Below are 16,979 nucleotides of genomic sequence, written 5' to 3'. Positions count from 1 at the left end.
TTTTTCCCCTATCAATCACTCCAGTGTAACAACAAATCCTAACCTGTGAAACATTTCTCCAATCAATCACTCTAGTGTAACAAAAAATCCCCACCTATGAAACATTTTAGAAATCAATCACTCTAGTGTACCAACAAATCATCACATGTGAAACATTTCCCCAGTCAATCACTCTAGTGTAACAACAAATCCCAACCTGTTAAACATTTCCCCCAATCAATCCCTCTAGTGCAACGACAAATTTCCACCTATGAAACCTTTTCCAATCAATTAATCTAGAGTAACAACAAATCCCAAAATCCCAATTCCCTAATCAATCAATCTAGTGTACCAACAAATCCCAACCTGTGAAACAATTCCCAAATTAATCACTCTAGTGTACCTGTAAAACATTTCCCCAATCAATCACCCTAGTGTAACAACAATATCACACCTGTAAAACATTTCCCTTATCAATCACTCTAGTGTAACAGCAAGTTCCCACCTGTGAAACATTTCTAGGAACTCTGTAGAAATCTGACTAAGATCTGTTTTCGTTTTTGTGCTGATTGCTGCATTCCACTTCACTGCGACAGTTGCATTCTTCTGTGGTTGATATAACTTTCTGGACTCCAATTGGAAGTAATATTTGCTATCCCTGGCCACACTTGGAAAAATCGGCTTATTGTTCCTCCTCAGTGTAACCTGGACTTGAATTTGGAGAGAAGATTTCTGGCTTCTTACATTCTCCTGAAAATTCCAAAAGATGTATAGCTTTGACAAATCCTCTGAAAAAATCAAGGTAAGTTTAAGGTGCTTTCTGGCTACCTTTCAATTGTTTTAAAATCAAACATTTCTGGATAACTGCATTTCAGATTTAGAGAATTTGCGCATTTAAAAATGCCACTGCCATACAAATGTCCAAAGGAAGGTCATAATCAACTTCTGAAATTTCCATTTATTTTTTCTAACTTTTTAAAAATATATTTTGCTTTACAAAACACAGCATGCAAGCTGCCAAAGAACTGCGAACAATGGCATTGTTCTGCTGCCTACCTCCAAGTCAAATTTCAAAAGTTAACATATTTGAATGATTTTTCATATTTACGGTATATAGATATTTGTGTGAATTTTCATAAAACATAAATTATTTGGGAAAACAAAGAGAGATAACTCTTTAATTTTGGTAAAAATTGCATTTTTCACTATAGAAATCAACATAAAAAGAAAATATTTTAAAAACATCTTCTGAATGGTTCAAAATGAAACCCCTTCTTAGAATTTTGAAAACAACTACCGTATAACTGGTATTTTCTGCGGTTGGAAATTTTTGCGATTTGACCTGTGAAAGATAGCAAGTTAATTTATGAAATAACATTAAACCAGGTTGACTGACATACGCACCACTTATCAGACTAGCATGTAAAAAATATCTGAATACTGAAGAAATATTTTGCGATTGTAATTTTTGCAGATTTGTCTTATCCGCAAAAATTGGACAACTGCAGAAAATACCCATTATACGGTATCACTATTTCAAATTTAAAATGATCAGAAGTCAAATAAAAGACCCAAAAATGTTCTTTCAATACCCTTTTTTATGCTGCTTAAAAAAATATATATCACTGATTTTTTTTTTTTTTTAAACATTTGAATGATTCAAACTACATTTTAAGTTAAACTCACAAGATCAGTAACCATACTAATAGATAATAACATTTTTATACCAAGCAATATCTGTGCAAAATATGCTTACAGTTCAAAGCACACTGGCTGTGATAAACCACAGAAAGATGCTGGACATATGCTCCTAAAGTGTCTAAAAACAATATGCATATGAAAACGGCAATACTTACTGCATTTTGGATGGAACTATCATTGCTGAGTAACATGGTTGCCTCTGCATTATGTGATTCTATATATAGTGTCAATTCACTATCTAAACTAGGGGTCACTTCTAAAGGCCAGATGTAACCATGGAAATTTACAGACAGGAAAACCTGCTCCTGAGTGGAGTCCAGCAGATTACTGTTGGGATATGTTGTCATTACAGCTGATATTTCACCCAAAAATTCCACCTGCAAGATTGTACAGAATGATTCATTGTAGGGTCATAGAATGACATAAATTTTAAAAGACTTCAGAAATCTTGCCATAATGAGTAATCATTTCAACATACATAAAAAGTTTTTTTTATTTTTTTTGTTTTCTTTTATTACCCTGTTTAAAATTCATTTTAAAACTTTTCTTGTTGCAATTTCAAGGAAGACATTTATTTCTGTATGGCAAACATCATGAAAATAAATGCTTGCATTGTCATTTCTGATGTTTGTGCCTCCTTAGCAAATACATGTGAGGAATAATCAGCAGAAAGAATTGATGAATGAAATATTACCTCGTCTGGTTGTGAATCGTTTTTAGGATGGTAGTAGGTAGCCTTCTGGATACCACTTGGAATGTCTGCTAAACTGCATTGGTCAATGTCTGTCCAGCTTGGACTCACCCCATTCCACCATCCCACGATTCCAGAGGCTGTCTCATCTGCAGCCCTGCACGAGCCTTCAGGCGCTACAAAACATGGCATAATACAGTGTGAACAAGGCAGAGATGAATACTGCTACAAAAGTTTTCCCAAACTCTTTTATGTACAGTTATACAATATGGACTTTAAGCATTTGAATTAATGTGATACTTCATTTATAAGTGTACAAAGCATTCCAATTTTTTTATTGAAGATTTTAAAAACTGAAAAGAAAATCAATTAAACTGAAAAATGCTTTTTTTTTAATTTAAAAACCAGTAGAAAAGTTTGTAGTAAAAACTATAATTAAAAGGCAAAAAAAAGTTTAAGTATCTAGTCAAGAATGTCACTTTTCTCAGAGGGTTTTAATACAGACTTCATTTTAAAGGTTTAATGTCCCTCTGCTCAGTGATATACAATTTTGTTTTAATGCTGGCGATTTTCCAGAAGAAATCTAATTTAGAACACAATTTACATACACAATTACAGTACACTTTGTGGAGCAAAATTTGACGGAAATGTCATTTTGACACGACAGTTTTATAAAGGAATAATAGCCATTTACTCCAGTGAGAGTCATCTCTCTTATCAGAGGGTCTATGAACCTTAAAACTGATATCTATTCTTGTTATACCTGCTTTCCGCTGACATGTTGAATTTTTTGCACACCATGAGCATTCAACTTGATAGAACCGCTTCCGTGGAGATGCAGATGTCAACTTCACACCCTGACCTTGAGACAAACATGCCTGGCAGGTTTTTAGGAGGGAACAAATATGCTGGCAATGAAATGGTGTTGCGGCCATTTCACCATTGTAACACATCTGAAATTATTTAAGAAGCAAGATAAAGGTCAAAAAGATATGGGCAGAAGAAAAAGGATATATATTCATAATTTGATAGAATAGTGTGATCAGTCCTAAATGACCCTCACCATGTACAAAGACACTAGACAAAAGCATGCTATTGCAAAACATCAACTTAAGGTCAATAATATCAATACAGGGGAGCTTCATTAATTCGAATACCAGTAATCTTGATGCTTCCTCTTCCAGACAATTTTTTGAGGAACATACATATAAATTATAAAAGATCCATTTCAGTAATCTGGATGCTTCACTTAATTTGGATGATTTGCTCAGGAACACAAGCAAACATTAGCGAGCCACTGACAAAGGTGAATGTATAAGAATGGAAATTCAAGAACTTTGTACAAATGAGGAACAGAAGTCAGAAGTGTACTGTAACAGTAAAACATGTTTATACCAAAATGCCAAGGACGAACAACTACAATTTGCTATAAATGTGATTTGTTACATCCCATCAGTTCACAATGTTTTAAAATTACTAGGAAAAAAAATCACTTTGCTGTAAGCATGAATTCATTGTTATAAGCATGTTTCCTGTAACTATGATTAACTGTATTAAGCACTTCACAATCAAAATGAAATGGATGTATCCATACCTCTGGTCTATTTCTGTGGACACAGCCTGGCTTTTTAATGTCGGTTCTGTTTTTACAGATCATGCACTCTAAATCGTAATAACATGCATAAGGTGTGTCTGCATAGTCCACCATACAGTAATCCTTGTCAAAGCTCTCCTCAGACTGGAAGACAAAACAAGATCTTACTTTTAATCAAGCTTAACAGACTATACAAAAGTAAATTTTCAATACCATACACACTGAAACTATTATATCTGATGATTAGTGGACAATACAGTTAAACACAGGTAAAATAGAAGCATACATCAGGCCCATGGGCCATACTGCTCACCTTTATTATTACCTTGGTTCTGCTGTTCTTAATTAAGAAAAGAGGTATAGTGCACTTAGTATACAGAATGGCTTACAATTTTATACATTTATTGACTAGGTTTGAGGACAACATGCTTTTTGTCACACTCAAGAACCTAACTTTTGTCTGAGGCCGTTACCTATTACTTTTCATTTTGACAATGGAAGTGATGATTCTAACTATGTAAAGTGTAGAAGCATCCCAGGATTGCATGGAAAGGTCTAGAAAGAATAAGTCTGGAGCAGTTTCTGACTTCTCTAGACATTCTGTGCAATTTCAGAATGCCTCTACTCTTTACATAGTTAGAAATCATCACTTTCGTTGCTTTCAATTTTAGTGTTAGGTATCAAGGATGTTTTATGTTTTATATAGCAAGTGCAAATCAGCAGAAAATAGAAGGCAGTTATTCAATCATTTTTGAGGCTAGCTTATTTCATTCAACACCCGTAAGAAAAGTGTAGATTGATTAAAATCGTGTGAACCAAGTTATCCTCTGGAATCCAAGATGGCAGGTGTCAACCCTTGAAATTTTTTACGTACACTAAAAATGTTTTTCTTTAAAACTGCAGATTTCAGCGATTTTTAATCTCTATTATAATCAGTGAATTTAAACACAATACACTATCCTGAAACCAAGCCCCTATGCTTTAATCTGGTACCTTGCATCAAATTTTTTTGCTAGCTTTCCCTAGGATGCAGATATGCTAGATATAATTCTGAGTTGAACACTGTTAAGTTACATAACCAGTATAATCTTTAATGGACCTATGTTGTTGCATAATCCATAAAGCCAGTCAAGTTCCCAGCCTTACAACTTCATTAGCCAAGGGTTCTGATCTGTTATTCATTCAAAGAGATTTCAAACAATTGGTAAATATAGTCAACTTAATTGCTATAAATGATAAGTAAAATGGTACTAAGTATCACTAGTCCAAATTACATTGCCCTCTGTTGTACTTCAGCAGTATCAGATTTGACACTTGTTTGGTCCAACAATATGTTTTAGTAATTTGACATCAGTTTCTAAAAATAGAAATTGATGGTGCCAGGATATGATCAATACAGAACATGTAGAAAGAACAAATTTCATATTCCTCTATTGATTAAAAGACAGACTGAGCTGATTCTTAGAGTAGTGGAACTATCAATAATGCAAATTACACCATTATATTTCTATGCAGTATCCATTTCCCTGTGAACAAGAGGCAATCAGGGGTAAATTTCTGTCAAATCAAATCAAAAAGTATCCTATTAATTAATATTCTGGATGTTCACTACTGGAAAAGTAATTTATAAATATACATTACTGTAGATCACCATATTTTTGCGATACCTTATTTTTGTGATATAGTAAATATTCTATTTATAAGTAAGGCAATATTTTCATGAATTGTGGTTATTGTTCTGTATTATCTTTAAGGGGTATGAACACAGATTTGAAGTTAATATTTTTTATTATGCCTCTACTTTTATTACTTCATATAAAATGAATACCATAAGACTATCTATTTCCCTGAGAAGGCACTAACCCCCATCTAAGGACTACTCCATGTAAAATCAGAGCTACTCCCTGGGACTAGTCCTTCATTAATATTCACTTTATATTTACATCCACTGAATATTATTTCCTTTGTTTCTTATGAAACCCATTGCCGTTTATCAGTCAGTAAAGGACACTAAGCAAACCACCTGCATGGATTTCCTGAGCCTTGGCTGTTCCATCAGTTATGCATACGATGACATACACATCTATAACACAATATTTAACATATTTAATTTTACTTTGAATGTTTTTTTTTTTATACAGCTATAAATATAAACAATAAAAATGACTTTCTTTGTTGTATTGCAGAAAAAATTTACATGATCCACGTAAGCGGGTTATGTATTTTTTCTGCAACAGCTGTGACATTAATTCCCATACTAAACAAACAAAGAAAGCATTTTATTGTTTAAATATTTTTAATCAAACCAAATGCTCAGTAGGCAGAGCATTCAAGGAATCTTGAGTCTGTGATGCAATGTCATTAGAAATGCAGATGTAATGATTTTGATGTAATGATTTTTGACTACATTATTAAAATGTGTGTCTATCTAATTGTGATCTTAACTGGAAAATTCATTCATCGTTATTATATCTTTAAAATACGTTTAAATTTGTTGTACAATTGTTTTACTATGTCATTCCATATTTGTTCTTTCTTTTCCCATTACTTCCAGTCGCAGGAAATTATGTACAGGTTTTTAACCTGAAATGTGTCGTGATTTTGGGTTGTGTAACGTCACGTTTGGTTAAGCTACGACATATTAGCGTAAACATTTAGTTTTGTAGTCAGTTAAAGTTTTGGGATTCTAGTGAACAGATGTAGAAATTTTTACAGTTACTTTTGTCCAGACCAGACTTGTGGATTTTTTTAATTCAGTTTTTAGTCGCTCCCAGACTATCTTTGGAATGTCGAGGTACTATAATTGAAATTTATATAATTCATTTCTCATTTATGAAATTGGGTATTAGAAATTAACTTTATCTGAACTTCGGGGGGTCCTGTAAATCTAGCAAGTGACGTTGTGCAACCTTATCTATAAATATTTTGTTGTTGATTTTGTTATCTATAATAAATTTTTGAATACATGTATCAGAATATAATTTTTGAAAATTTGTTATCTTTTGTTGATTTCTTTCATAAAAAAAAAACTGCTACAGGTTTATTCACAATATTTGCTACCAGAAATTAGGAGAGCGGATCTTAGCCGCAACCAGACTTAACCATACCATATTTAGTGGTAATATTCAGTGCTAAATAATATTTAGTAATTATTATATTTATCCTACGCAGCTATGTTAAGGCTTCCCGAAGCTATAAAATGCGCTCAAAACATAATATGTCATTGCAAGGTCGGTTCTGGTTTTAATTTATAAGTATTGAACTTAAGTACTCCCAATTTATATAGAGGGCATCCCCGGCTATATATTAACATATTTGTTATGATATCACATGACTTTGTTGATCACGTGACGGTCATTTATAATTTTTTGAAGTGTTCCATATAAATTGCTTCGGCGCAGCTGATTAACACAATAATTATTTACATTTTGTTATATAAATAAACTCATTGTATCCTTGTGTATCCGAAATGTGCTTGGGAAAAGTCATAGTATTACTTAGATACAAAATATTTCCTGAGAAATTCAACTTACCTACAAATTTGAGGGTATTTTCCACACAATATCGTAATCTGTATTAAAACAAAGCCAACACACATTTTTCCCAAGCAAGATTCAGTTAGAGAACAACCTCTTCTTACAGATTTCCACAAAAATTCTCAGATTAATCCTTATTAATCACCTGCGCCAGACTCTTTTATACACACAAAATAAATTCTACCTCCAACCACGGGTATAAAACAGAGTACATTTCAAAAGTATATTTTTCATAATCATTTTGAAGATGCTGAATTTCAATCAAGGGTAGGTAAGCGGTGTATTTTTAAAATATTCGGACATATAAGACTTAAAAAACCTTTAACGACCAGTGAGTTTTGCAATAGCTATCTAGCATTTTACATGCAGTTTGAATAAAGTGTAAAGTTCATGACACTCTCCCCGTCATAACACCTCAAGTTTGCAGTGACTTGACGTCATTTTCCATTATGACGTCATATTTTGGTAGTTCAGAGATGTGAAGGCACAGAGTGCACTGTGATATTCTACGGGAAGCCTTAACCTACCTGCGTATCTTTCGAACTCATCACGCCGAAAACATTACATAACTATGTCGTCAAAACATTCCAGCATGCGATGTCAACATCATACTAGCAAAATGACGAGCATGAAAATTCTTAAAAATATCTGTTAAATTTAATTTTTAAGCATGTTACTATTTTCCTTGGCATTGATGCATTAAATATCTAACAAAATTTTAGTTACATGTATTTGAATTTACTTGAATGTGCACACAGGTCTGTGTGATTTCCACACCATTAATGCACTAAACTTAAAAACATTCCTTATATTTACATTTTGAATCTTTAAAAGCACCAAAAATATTCATTTTATAACATATCAATTTCATGGTTGGTTAAGAAGATTGATTGATTGATTGTGTTTTGTTTTACGTCCCATTCGAGAATTTTTCACTCATATAGAGACCTCACCATATACAGGTGAAGGACTTCAAATTTTGACCTTTACTCAGCACTCAGGGCCATTGAGCAGTGAGGGATCTTTATCGTGCCAATGCCTGCCGTGACAAGGGGCCTCGGTTTTTAAGGTCTCATCCGAAGGACCCACAACTTTCACTTCAAAGTGCCGAGAGCATGACGAAGGAACAGTTGCTACCCATTTTTTATTGACTTAGGTCAGTCGCGGCCGAGATTCGAACTCACGACCTCCCGATCACGGAGCGAGCTGGTTAAGTAAATGAAACACAGTAAATGTAAATATACCATTTTGACCATGCTAAACCCTCTGGAATAGTCAAGATAAAAGAATATGAAAGTGCAAAAATATATATCAAATGATTGCTGACAAAACATAACTGGAAATGCAAGTCTATTGGGTACTAAGCAAATAAAACTCAACTGAAAATGTTGGAAAAGTCTGAAATGAACAAAATGATATAATTTATTTTGATTTGCTACATGTATATTCATACAACATCATATATGAAAAACATTAAAGTATTGAACAACTGCAAACAATCACCAACAGGTGCTGATCCAGGAATTCTTTCCAAGGGGGAAAAAAATTTCCAACCCAGAAATTTCTTGACAAGAAAAAAAAAACCTAACCTCCTTTCCCAAAAGTATCAAACCCAGAAAATTTCTTGACAAGCCAAAAAGCATAAAATCCATATACCAATCATGAAAAAAAACTACTTTCAAGTGGTGTTGGTGGGGTCCATTTTTCCAAAAGGGAAGGGGGGGGGGGTGAATGTCATTTTTTATTTGCTTCAATATATTAAAGATTAAATAACTTAGCAAATTCCGGAGGAGGGGGGGGAGGGGGTTCCCCGACCCCTCTCTAGATCCGCGCATGACTATTAAGGAAAAAAAAATTTAAAAATGTTTTGTTTAAACTAGTACATTTACCAGGGTATCAACAAAATTTACCTTTAGGAACTTTCTGAAAAATTGTCAATTTATAAATGTAAATAATCTTATTTTGAAAGAAGTTGTGGTAATGGTGATTTGTAAACTGTGACACATGCCATGATAAATGATTATAATGACAAACTACGAATCATATATGAGGTCTCTGTCTTATTTATTTCACGATTACACTAAGTAACACCTGGACAGACACACACAATAAACAAGTTTATCTTCCCTTTTAATTTACAATTTCAGAGGTGTTAAAAAATTATTCAGTCAGCTCTTGCATGAATTCAAAAACACTACCTGTTAAAGAGACTAATGTTTGATATTTTGAAGTATTTCCATAAATTAGTATTTGTGATATTTAAGTTAATATTTAACTTAATAAACTTTACATTTATTTTGATCCTTGTCTACATCTCTTCATTATTGCATAGTGACAGACTTTATATCACAAATCTATTAATGAATGTCCTAGAATGATCTTCATGTAAAGACTCTCCTTGAAATTCTACATTTCCACAAGTCTAGACTGATGACTGTCAAATTCAAATTTTAATTTTTCAGGAATATGAGCAGGAGATCCTTTTACATATAGCCAAAGTGCTCATCCTTGTATCATTCTTCTTAATAAAAGGAATGAAAAATTGTCTGTATTTTGAAACAATATACTTTCATGTTAATTAGATGCATCTGATTCATTGAGAAACCCTCTAAATTAGGCAACCATGCCCCCTCTAACATGGTAGATGTAGAACACAGCAACAATAAACACAGAATTTATGCTCACACAGTTCACTGTAATATGTATTTGTATGAAATATTTAATATGATTATAATGAATATTGCATATATCTGAATACTGCATATATTTGAAGGCAACATTGAAAATTTCATGCCTCAAAAATCACTCTCAACATCAGCTGTGCCTCAGTTGACAATGGTTTTCTTGGGGAGAAAATTTTCAATGTTGCCCTTAAAGACAAGCAATATTTATATATTATTTACCAGAAACAACAATTTTTCTTTAAATCTCACTTTCAGGACACCAGAAATCATGTTTGATACGTGACTTCTGTGCTTGGTTAATGTAAACAAAACATCACAAAGGAAAGTGACAACCACTCCTTGAGATAATTACATTGTAATTAAATTTCTGCAAGGTTGAATAGTGTATATTTGTTGATTTAAAATTTTGATCCTTTTATATTAAATTTTTTGTTTATATTTTGTACAGTCAAACCTAAATGTCATTAGTAATGTAACATAATGTCGTCAAAACATTCCGACATGCGATGTCATAATCATACTAGGAAAATGACGAGCACGAAATAAAAATAAATTTCACAAACCTTTTAGTCAAACTTCATTATCTAAGACTCAATGGGACTGAGAAAAACCAGAAATCTCTAACAAGACTGTAGCTCTACTGGTTTGAACTTATAACAAAGAAAGAGAAAAGTTGCACTTGGACTTGAAACTTTGCAACAGCAATAAAGAGAATAATGATCCTTGGTTTAGTCCTTTTTTGTGGTAAGATCTATTGCAATCAGAATAAAACTGTAGGAGGAGTAGCCTTTTAAAGAAGATACTATGCCTCAGAGTGTGCAAGTTATGATCCAAACATGAAAAAAGCTTAAATTATACAGAATAATATACTGAAATGCAAAAGAAACGCAACAACCTTATTCTAAGGGGAAAATTATTGTCAAATGTTTTATAAAACAATCAATTTTTTATTTCTGTTAAAAGGGCTCAAAATCAACTTCCGGTAATGGAATGAAAATCATTCAATCATTAAATTACTGATTTGGCAAAGCTGAAGATGTCCTAACTTTTTAAGTACAAAGTTATAACCTGTATATAATTTTCCCCTTAAAATAAGGATGTTGCATTTCTTTTGCATTTCAGTATAGTAAGATGGAAAGAAGGAGAATGACATTCAATTAAATGAACAGTTGATGGGTGAATGAATAAGTAATAACTGAAGTTTCAGACAAAAAACTTTCTAATTGTAATGTTCAAATGTTGACCGAGGAAAATTGAGCAGATATGACCTGAAGTGAAATGAGGAACCCAACTACCTATCTCATATTAAAGCACAGAAATTACTTTTTGTTAGAAAAGATGATGGACTTTAGCCTGAGTGAGGAAATAATTTATCACAAATTATTAAAATCAGTAATTCTTCATAGTGTTTGTTAAAGGATGCATTAATATATACTTAAATTTAAAAAAAAAATGCAGACAGCTTGTTCAAAATTTAAGCAATGCATACCATATTTAGTTCAATTATAAAAATTTTATAATGTTATAATAAAAATTACAGCACTCACACTGGGAGGAGCTACAACTCCAGGAAACTTGTATGCCAATACATCGCCATGGGGATAACCACTATAACCGCCCACCACAAGCATAATGTTGCCATGGATACCAACAGCTGTATGACCAAACCTTCCCTTAGAAGGCATTGATTCTGAAATTACAACATCTTCATTACTTAAAGAAGAACAGAAATTGAAAAAGGACTAAAATTACTGTCATTATAAACAAGATAACAGTAACGATTCAGGTTCTGCCATGTTTTTATTGATTCTCACATTTGTTAATTCAAAATAATCGGGTCTGCAGGTTTGGGTAATAGACAATGAGTGTCTAGATATGTATAGTACCTCTGTATGTATGTTACAGTCTCTTTTCTGTGATGTAACAACTGTTAATCTGAAAAGTGACCTACACTGACATAGAGAGGACAAATACAGCTGTTTTACATAATAAGCTTTGTTCCCATTTTTCTTAAGAATAAGATGTGCATAGAAAATGCATAATGAAAATTTATTATTCACATTTGTTATCACATTGAAAGTTGCAAAAAAAAAATGTCAATTTTCACGAGGCGGCTAAATTCTTAAAGGTAAAGAAAATGAGATAAAACTAGAAATATGTCCATAGGACATGAATGCCCCGCCAAGGGTATATTAGTAATGCAACATTTTAACACAAATTGAGAAAAGTGAGGTCATGGTCAAAGGAAAGGTCAAGGTGAAAAAATATTGATGCAGTTGAATAGCTTACATTAGTATGTATCAGCATATGAAGTTTGACACAAATTTAAGAAAAGTGAGGTCAAGGTCAAATGAAAGGTCAAGGTCAGAAAAAAAATTGTTTATGCAGTTGAAAGGTTACATCGGTATGTATTAGCATATGAAGTTTGATAAAAATATTATGAATGGTTTTAAAACTAAGCTAAACACTAATTAAAGAAAAGTTAGGTCAAGGTCAAAGGAAAGGTCAAAGTCAAAAAATATTGATGCAGTTGAATAGCTCTCATCAGTATGTATCAGCATATAAAGTTTGACACTAATTTAAGAAAAGTGAGGTCAAGGTCAAAGGAAAGGTCAAGGTCAAAAAATGTTGATGCGGTTGAATAGCTCTCATCAGTATGTATCAGCATATGAAGTTTGATAACACTATCTTGAATGGTATCTTTAAAACTGAGCTAAAAACTTATTTAAGAAAAGTGAGGTCAAGGTCAAAGGAAAGGTCAAGGTAAAAAATATTGATGCAGTTGAATAGCTCTCATCAGTATGTATCAGCATATGTAGTTTGTTAAAAATTTCTTGAATGGTTTCATTAAAACTGAGCTAAACACTAATTTAAGAAAAGTGAGGTCAAGGTCAAAAGAAAGTTCAATGTCAAAAAATGTTGATGCAGTTGAATAACTTACATCAGTATGCATCAACATATGAAGTTTGATTACACTATCTTGAATGGTATCTTTAAAAATGAGCTAAACACTAATTTAAGAAAAGTGAGGTCAAGGTCAAAAGAAAGGTCAAGGTCAAAAAATGTTGATGCAGTTGAATAGCTCTCATCAGTTTGTATCAGCATATGAAGTTTGATAAAAACATCTTGGATAGTTTCTTTGAAACTGAGCTTTGAACAGAGCTAAACGCAAAGTGTGACGGAAGGACAGACAGAAGGACGGAAGGACGGAAGACGGACATGACAAACACTATATGCCCCGGCCATATTCATGGCGGGGCATAATAAAAACATATTTCCTTGACTGGCTAAATCCTTAAATGTTTATCAAGTTCTAAAACTATTTCAAATAACCTTTAATCTTAAGACACACAGTTGAGTTTATCACTATTCCTAATTTCCTACTTAGATACACTTCAAAATCCCCATTGCAGCACTTCAAAGTTTCTGCACTGGGTCTATCAGTACTTACTATAACTTGAGCCTTGATGGACCAGAGAATGGTTGACGAATTGGTGACATCCAAGGTGATATAAATAAATTCCCTCATCATAACACTTTTCCTCATCATTGTGTATGTGAACATTTCCTCCATATATAACCATATAGTTCCCCAGTATCAGAGCAGTATGGTGAGCTCGCTGCAGAGGCACATGTAATGCCCCTGTCTCCGCACGGTACTCAATTTCTGTCCAAAACTTATTGATGACATTAAATGTGAAGATTTTCTTTGACAAAGTTGTGTAGCGGGCTGACCTAGCAGCAATGCCACCATAGATAATGATGGATGCCGTCTCTGCATGATACACCGCGGAATGTCCGTGAAGAAGACGGTTAGAAGTCCGACCTCCTGAGAGCTTCTCAAGACTCCAGGATTCAGGACTTGATGCATTAATACTGTAAATATGAGATGAGTATTGCCCAGTATCCATTTTTCCTCCTATAACATATATGGTGTCTTCCACTAAGGTCATGCTATGTCCTGATAGACCTGGAGGCTGTATGGTACTGTTAGAGGCTAACAATGACCAATTGGAACTAATTGTATCATAGAACCAAAGTTCATCACTGTGTAACCCATCAGATAGAACACCCCCAAATAAAAAAATCCCCTCTTTGTACACAACCATGCCATGGTCATACCTGGCATCAGGCCACAGCTCAGTTTTATTTATCACTTCCCATCTGCTCTTTGAAAGACAAAACCTCAATAGTTCATCCAAAACATAATTGTGTGAACTCCCTCCAAACACATATACACATTCACTACCTTCTATAAACCCCGCACCATGTTCAAATCGGTTTATAAATTCAGTACTACTTGGTAGTAAGGTTACCCACTTCAGCTTATCCTCTTCTCCCTGTATAGCCAGGTTACAGGCATAGCCAGTGTACCCTGGAGAACACTTACATCCCCACTGGCTACGACTTCCTGACTGAATACACAGCCCATTTCCAGAGCAGTTACTGGGACAAAGTTTGTGCTCACAACTCTCCCCAGTAGAGTCAATATCACAGACACATGAGTTATTAATGCAAGCTCCCTGGCCATGGCAGTTAAAGGGGCAGTCAGTTATAGAATAATTTGCAAGGAAACCCCACTTTTGGTAGTTCCTATCACTGAACATTAAAACCAGCATCTGCAAAAAAATTTACAAGTATGTTATTCTACTAAAATAACCTTAAAATCTTATAAAACATTTTTTACTAGTTTTGTGACATAAAAACATACAAAATTCATATCATACTAAAGTAAAGAATAACATTAATCTACTTCTTAATAAATTTATTCAGGGAATTAATGTCTCCCGCTTATATTAGAACTTATATTATCATCTGGACAATGTCTTCTTTCAGTCATTGCGAATTAAAAGATTTCATTGCTCCAACTCAAAGAGAACTCAAATTATGATTGGGTTATTATTTGAGAACCATTTTATGCAATATATGAATTTCTAACCTTCAGCTTTAAACTGTAACCTCAAAATCAACAGGGGTCTTAATTGCATAAGAGGTCATGATGTAAAATTTCATTGCAAAAGCTAAAGGGTTTTTTCAGATATCATTCGAAAACTTAAAGTGTTACACAAAGAGAATAAAGGACTATGGACAGATCCAAATCAATACCCCCAAATTTTAGAAGCGTGTGACAAAAATGAAACGTGATTTTAAATATGTGTACTTTCATATTTTACATAATATGTGTAGTCAGTTACATAGGTTATGTATATCCTTATACATTTTGCATAATAATCGTTACTGGTTATTTATACTTACGTAGCCTGACCTGGCCACCAGTGGCTCTGGAAGTGTATCACCACTAACACTGGCCAGCTTTGTGCTATTGTACGAGTTCCCATCATACACAAATACATAATCATATGAACATTCTGTTTCTATTCGAATAAACTCTAACTGGATAGATTTCCCAACACCTCCTGATAAAAAGAAAAATAAACAGTACATTTTCAAAAATTGCAGGAAGAAATGAAGATGAAAGAGGATATGTATACTATATATCAGCTTCATAGGCACCGTAATTCTGAGAAATTTAGATGATATGATGATTCAAAAATCATTTTTGCCTTACAGTAAAAGGATGGCTCAATGAAAATAGTATACATTAAAATATTAAGATCAAAAAGAGCTTCAATTCAACAAATATGAAATTCTTTTAATCTGTGTTGTATTCATCCTTATAAATTTGTATTTTCTAATTTGTTAGGTCAGCATGGAGTTCTTCATATTTTCAGCTTAATAATAATGAAAAGTGGTTCCCATACAGAGTTCCCACAAGGACTTCATCAGGGCAAGTTTGATCAAAGTCACAGAAATTATTTTTGACAGAAGTTTGATTTAAGGTCATGTCCTTGAATTCATTAATGTAACCAAATTTTTATGTTAACTGATTAGGCTTCACATTATTATGTATCTTTCCAGACATACTGTGCATTTATGATTGCTACAAAATTAATTACACATACACAACCACCTCTAGGCTTTCTGTCCAATATAAATCTTGATGCTTCTCTGTATATCATAATCCAAGTAAAACTTTCCCTCAGTGACCTTGACCATATTAAAATAAGCCTGATTCTTGGTCATGGATACTTGTTATGGGCAACCTTTTTGTCAGGAACTTTTCTTATAAGTTATGGCCCTCAGTCATTCCAATAGCACTGAACTTGTCAAAATGAACTTGTTATATTATTGTGACATATTTTTAACCTCTGTGACAGATCCTATAGCCATATGCAAACTTTATAACAAGTATCAGTAACTATAAAATCTCACTGCTTCCTTGTTGTAGTGTATCACCTGGTCAGATAATGATAGAGTCATGCTGATAGAGAAGGTGATATACCAAACAACAATTTTGTATGAAAAGTTTTCTTTAAGAGGCATACTACAAATCTGCTAAACTTTTAAAAATGAGGGGTTTCAGGGTTTTAAACTAACTTGTAATCCTTGATTGCCATGTGGGCTACTGAACCTTGCAATTCTGGGGCCCACATAAAAATTTATTCGCCCACAGATTATCACACCTTCTATTGAATATAAAAACAGCAACCCCATTTTTCTTTTTTTTTTATCATGTGCTTCGTGTTTCTTTTCTATCCATTGTAACATTATGCACGACTTATCTAAATTTGAAATGGAACTCTTCTGTTTATGAAGATTGATATGATCATTCAATATCATGTATAGAGCTCATGGCACGTTTTCATTCACAAGTACACAGTACTTTTTGGTTTCTTGGGCTCATTGACCCGTCAATGCCACATTGTGCCCGACACAATCACTTAGACTCTTTA

The 16,979-nt window shown here is 33.4% G+C and overlaps 1 protein-coding gene across 1 annotated transcript in view; it reads right to left on the bottom strand.

The window, feature by feature from the left end:
• Positions 1 to 16,979, bottom strand: part of LOC133179077 (multiple epidermal growth factor-like domains protein 8) — a 67,680-nt gene that overhangs the window by 49,567 nt on the left and 1,134 nt on the right. The window contains exons 2-9 of the mRNA XM_061313798.1: positions 15,442 to 15,602; positions 13,637 to 14,804; positions 11,733 to 11,875; positions 3,966 to 4,109; positions 3,135 to 3,324; positions 2,375 to 2,547; positions 1,836 to 2,057; positions 485 to 729 (exon numbers count right to left, since the gene is read on the bottom strand). Coding sequence (XP_061169782.1) covers positions 485 to 729; positions 1,836 to 2,057; positions 2,375 to 2,547; positions 3,135 to 3,324; positions 3,966 to 4,109; positions 11,733 to 11,875; positions 13,637 to 14,804; positions 15,442 to 15,602 — 2,446 coding nt within the window. The remainder of the gene's footprint in view (positions 1 to 484; positions 730 to 1,835; positions 2,058 to 2,374; positions 2,548 to 3,134; positions 3,325 to 3,965; positions 4,110 to 11,732; positions 11,876 to 13,636; positions 14,805 to 15,441; positions 15,603 to 16,979) is intronic.

The sequence above is a fragment of the Saccostrea echinata genome, unplaced genomic scaffold (genome assembly GCF_033153115.1).
Source record: "Saccostrea echinata isolate AGI-Se365-2 ecotype Australia unplaced genomic scaffold, CSIRO_AGI_Sech_v1 ptg000004l, whole genome shotgun sequence".
In the NCBI taxonomy this organism is placed as follows: Eukaryota; Metazoa; Mollusca; class Bivalvia; order Ostreida; family Ostreidae; genus Saccostrea; species Saccostrea echinata.
This window is presented reverse-complemented; position numbering and strand designations above follow the sequence as displayed.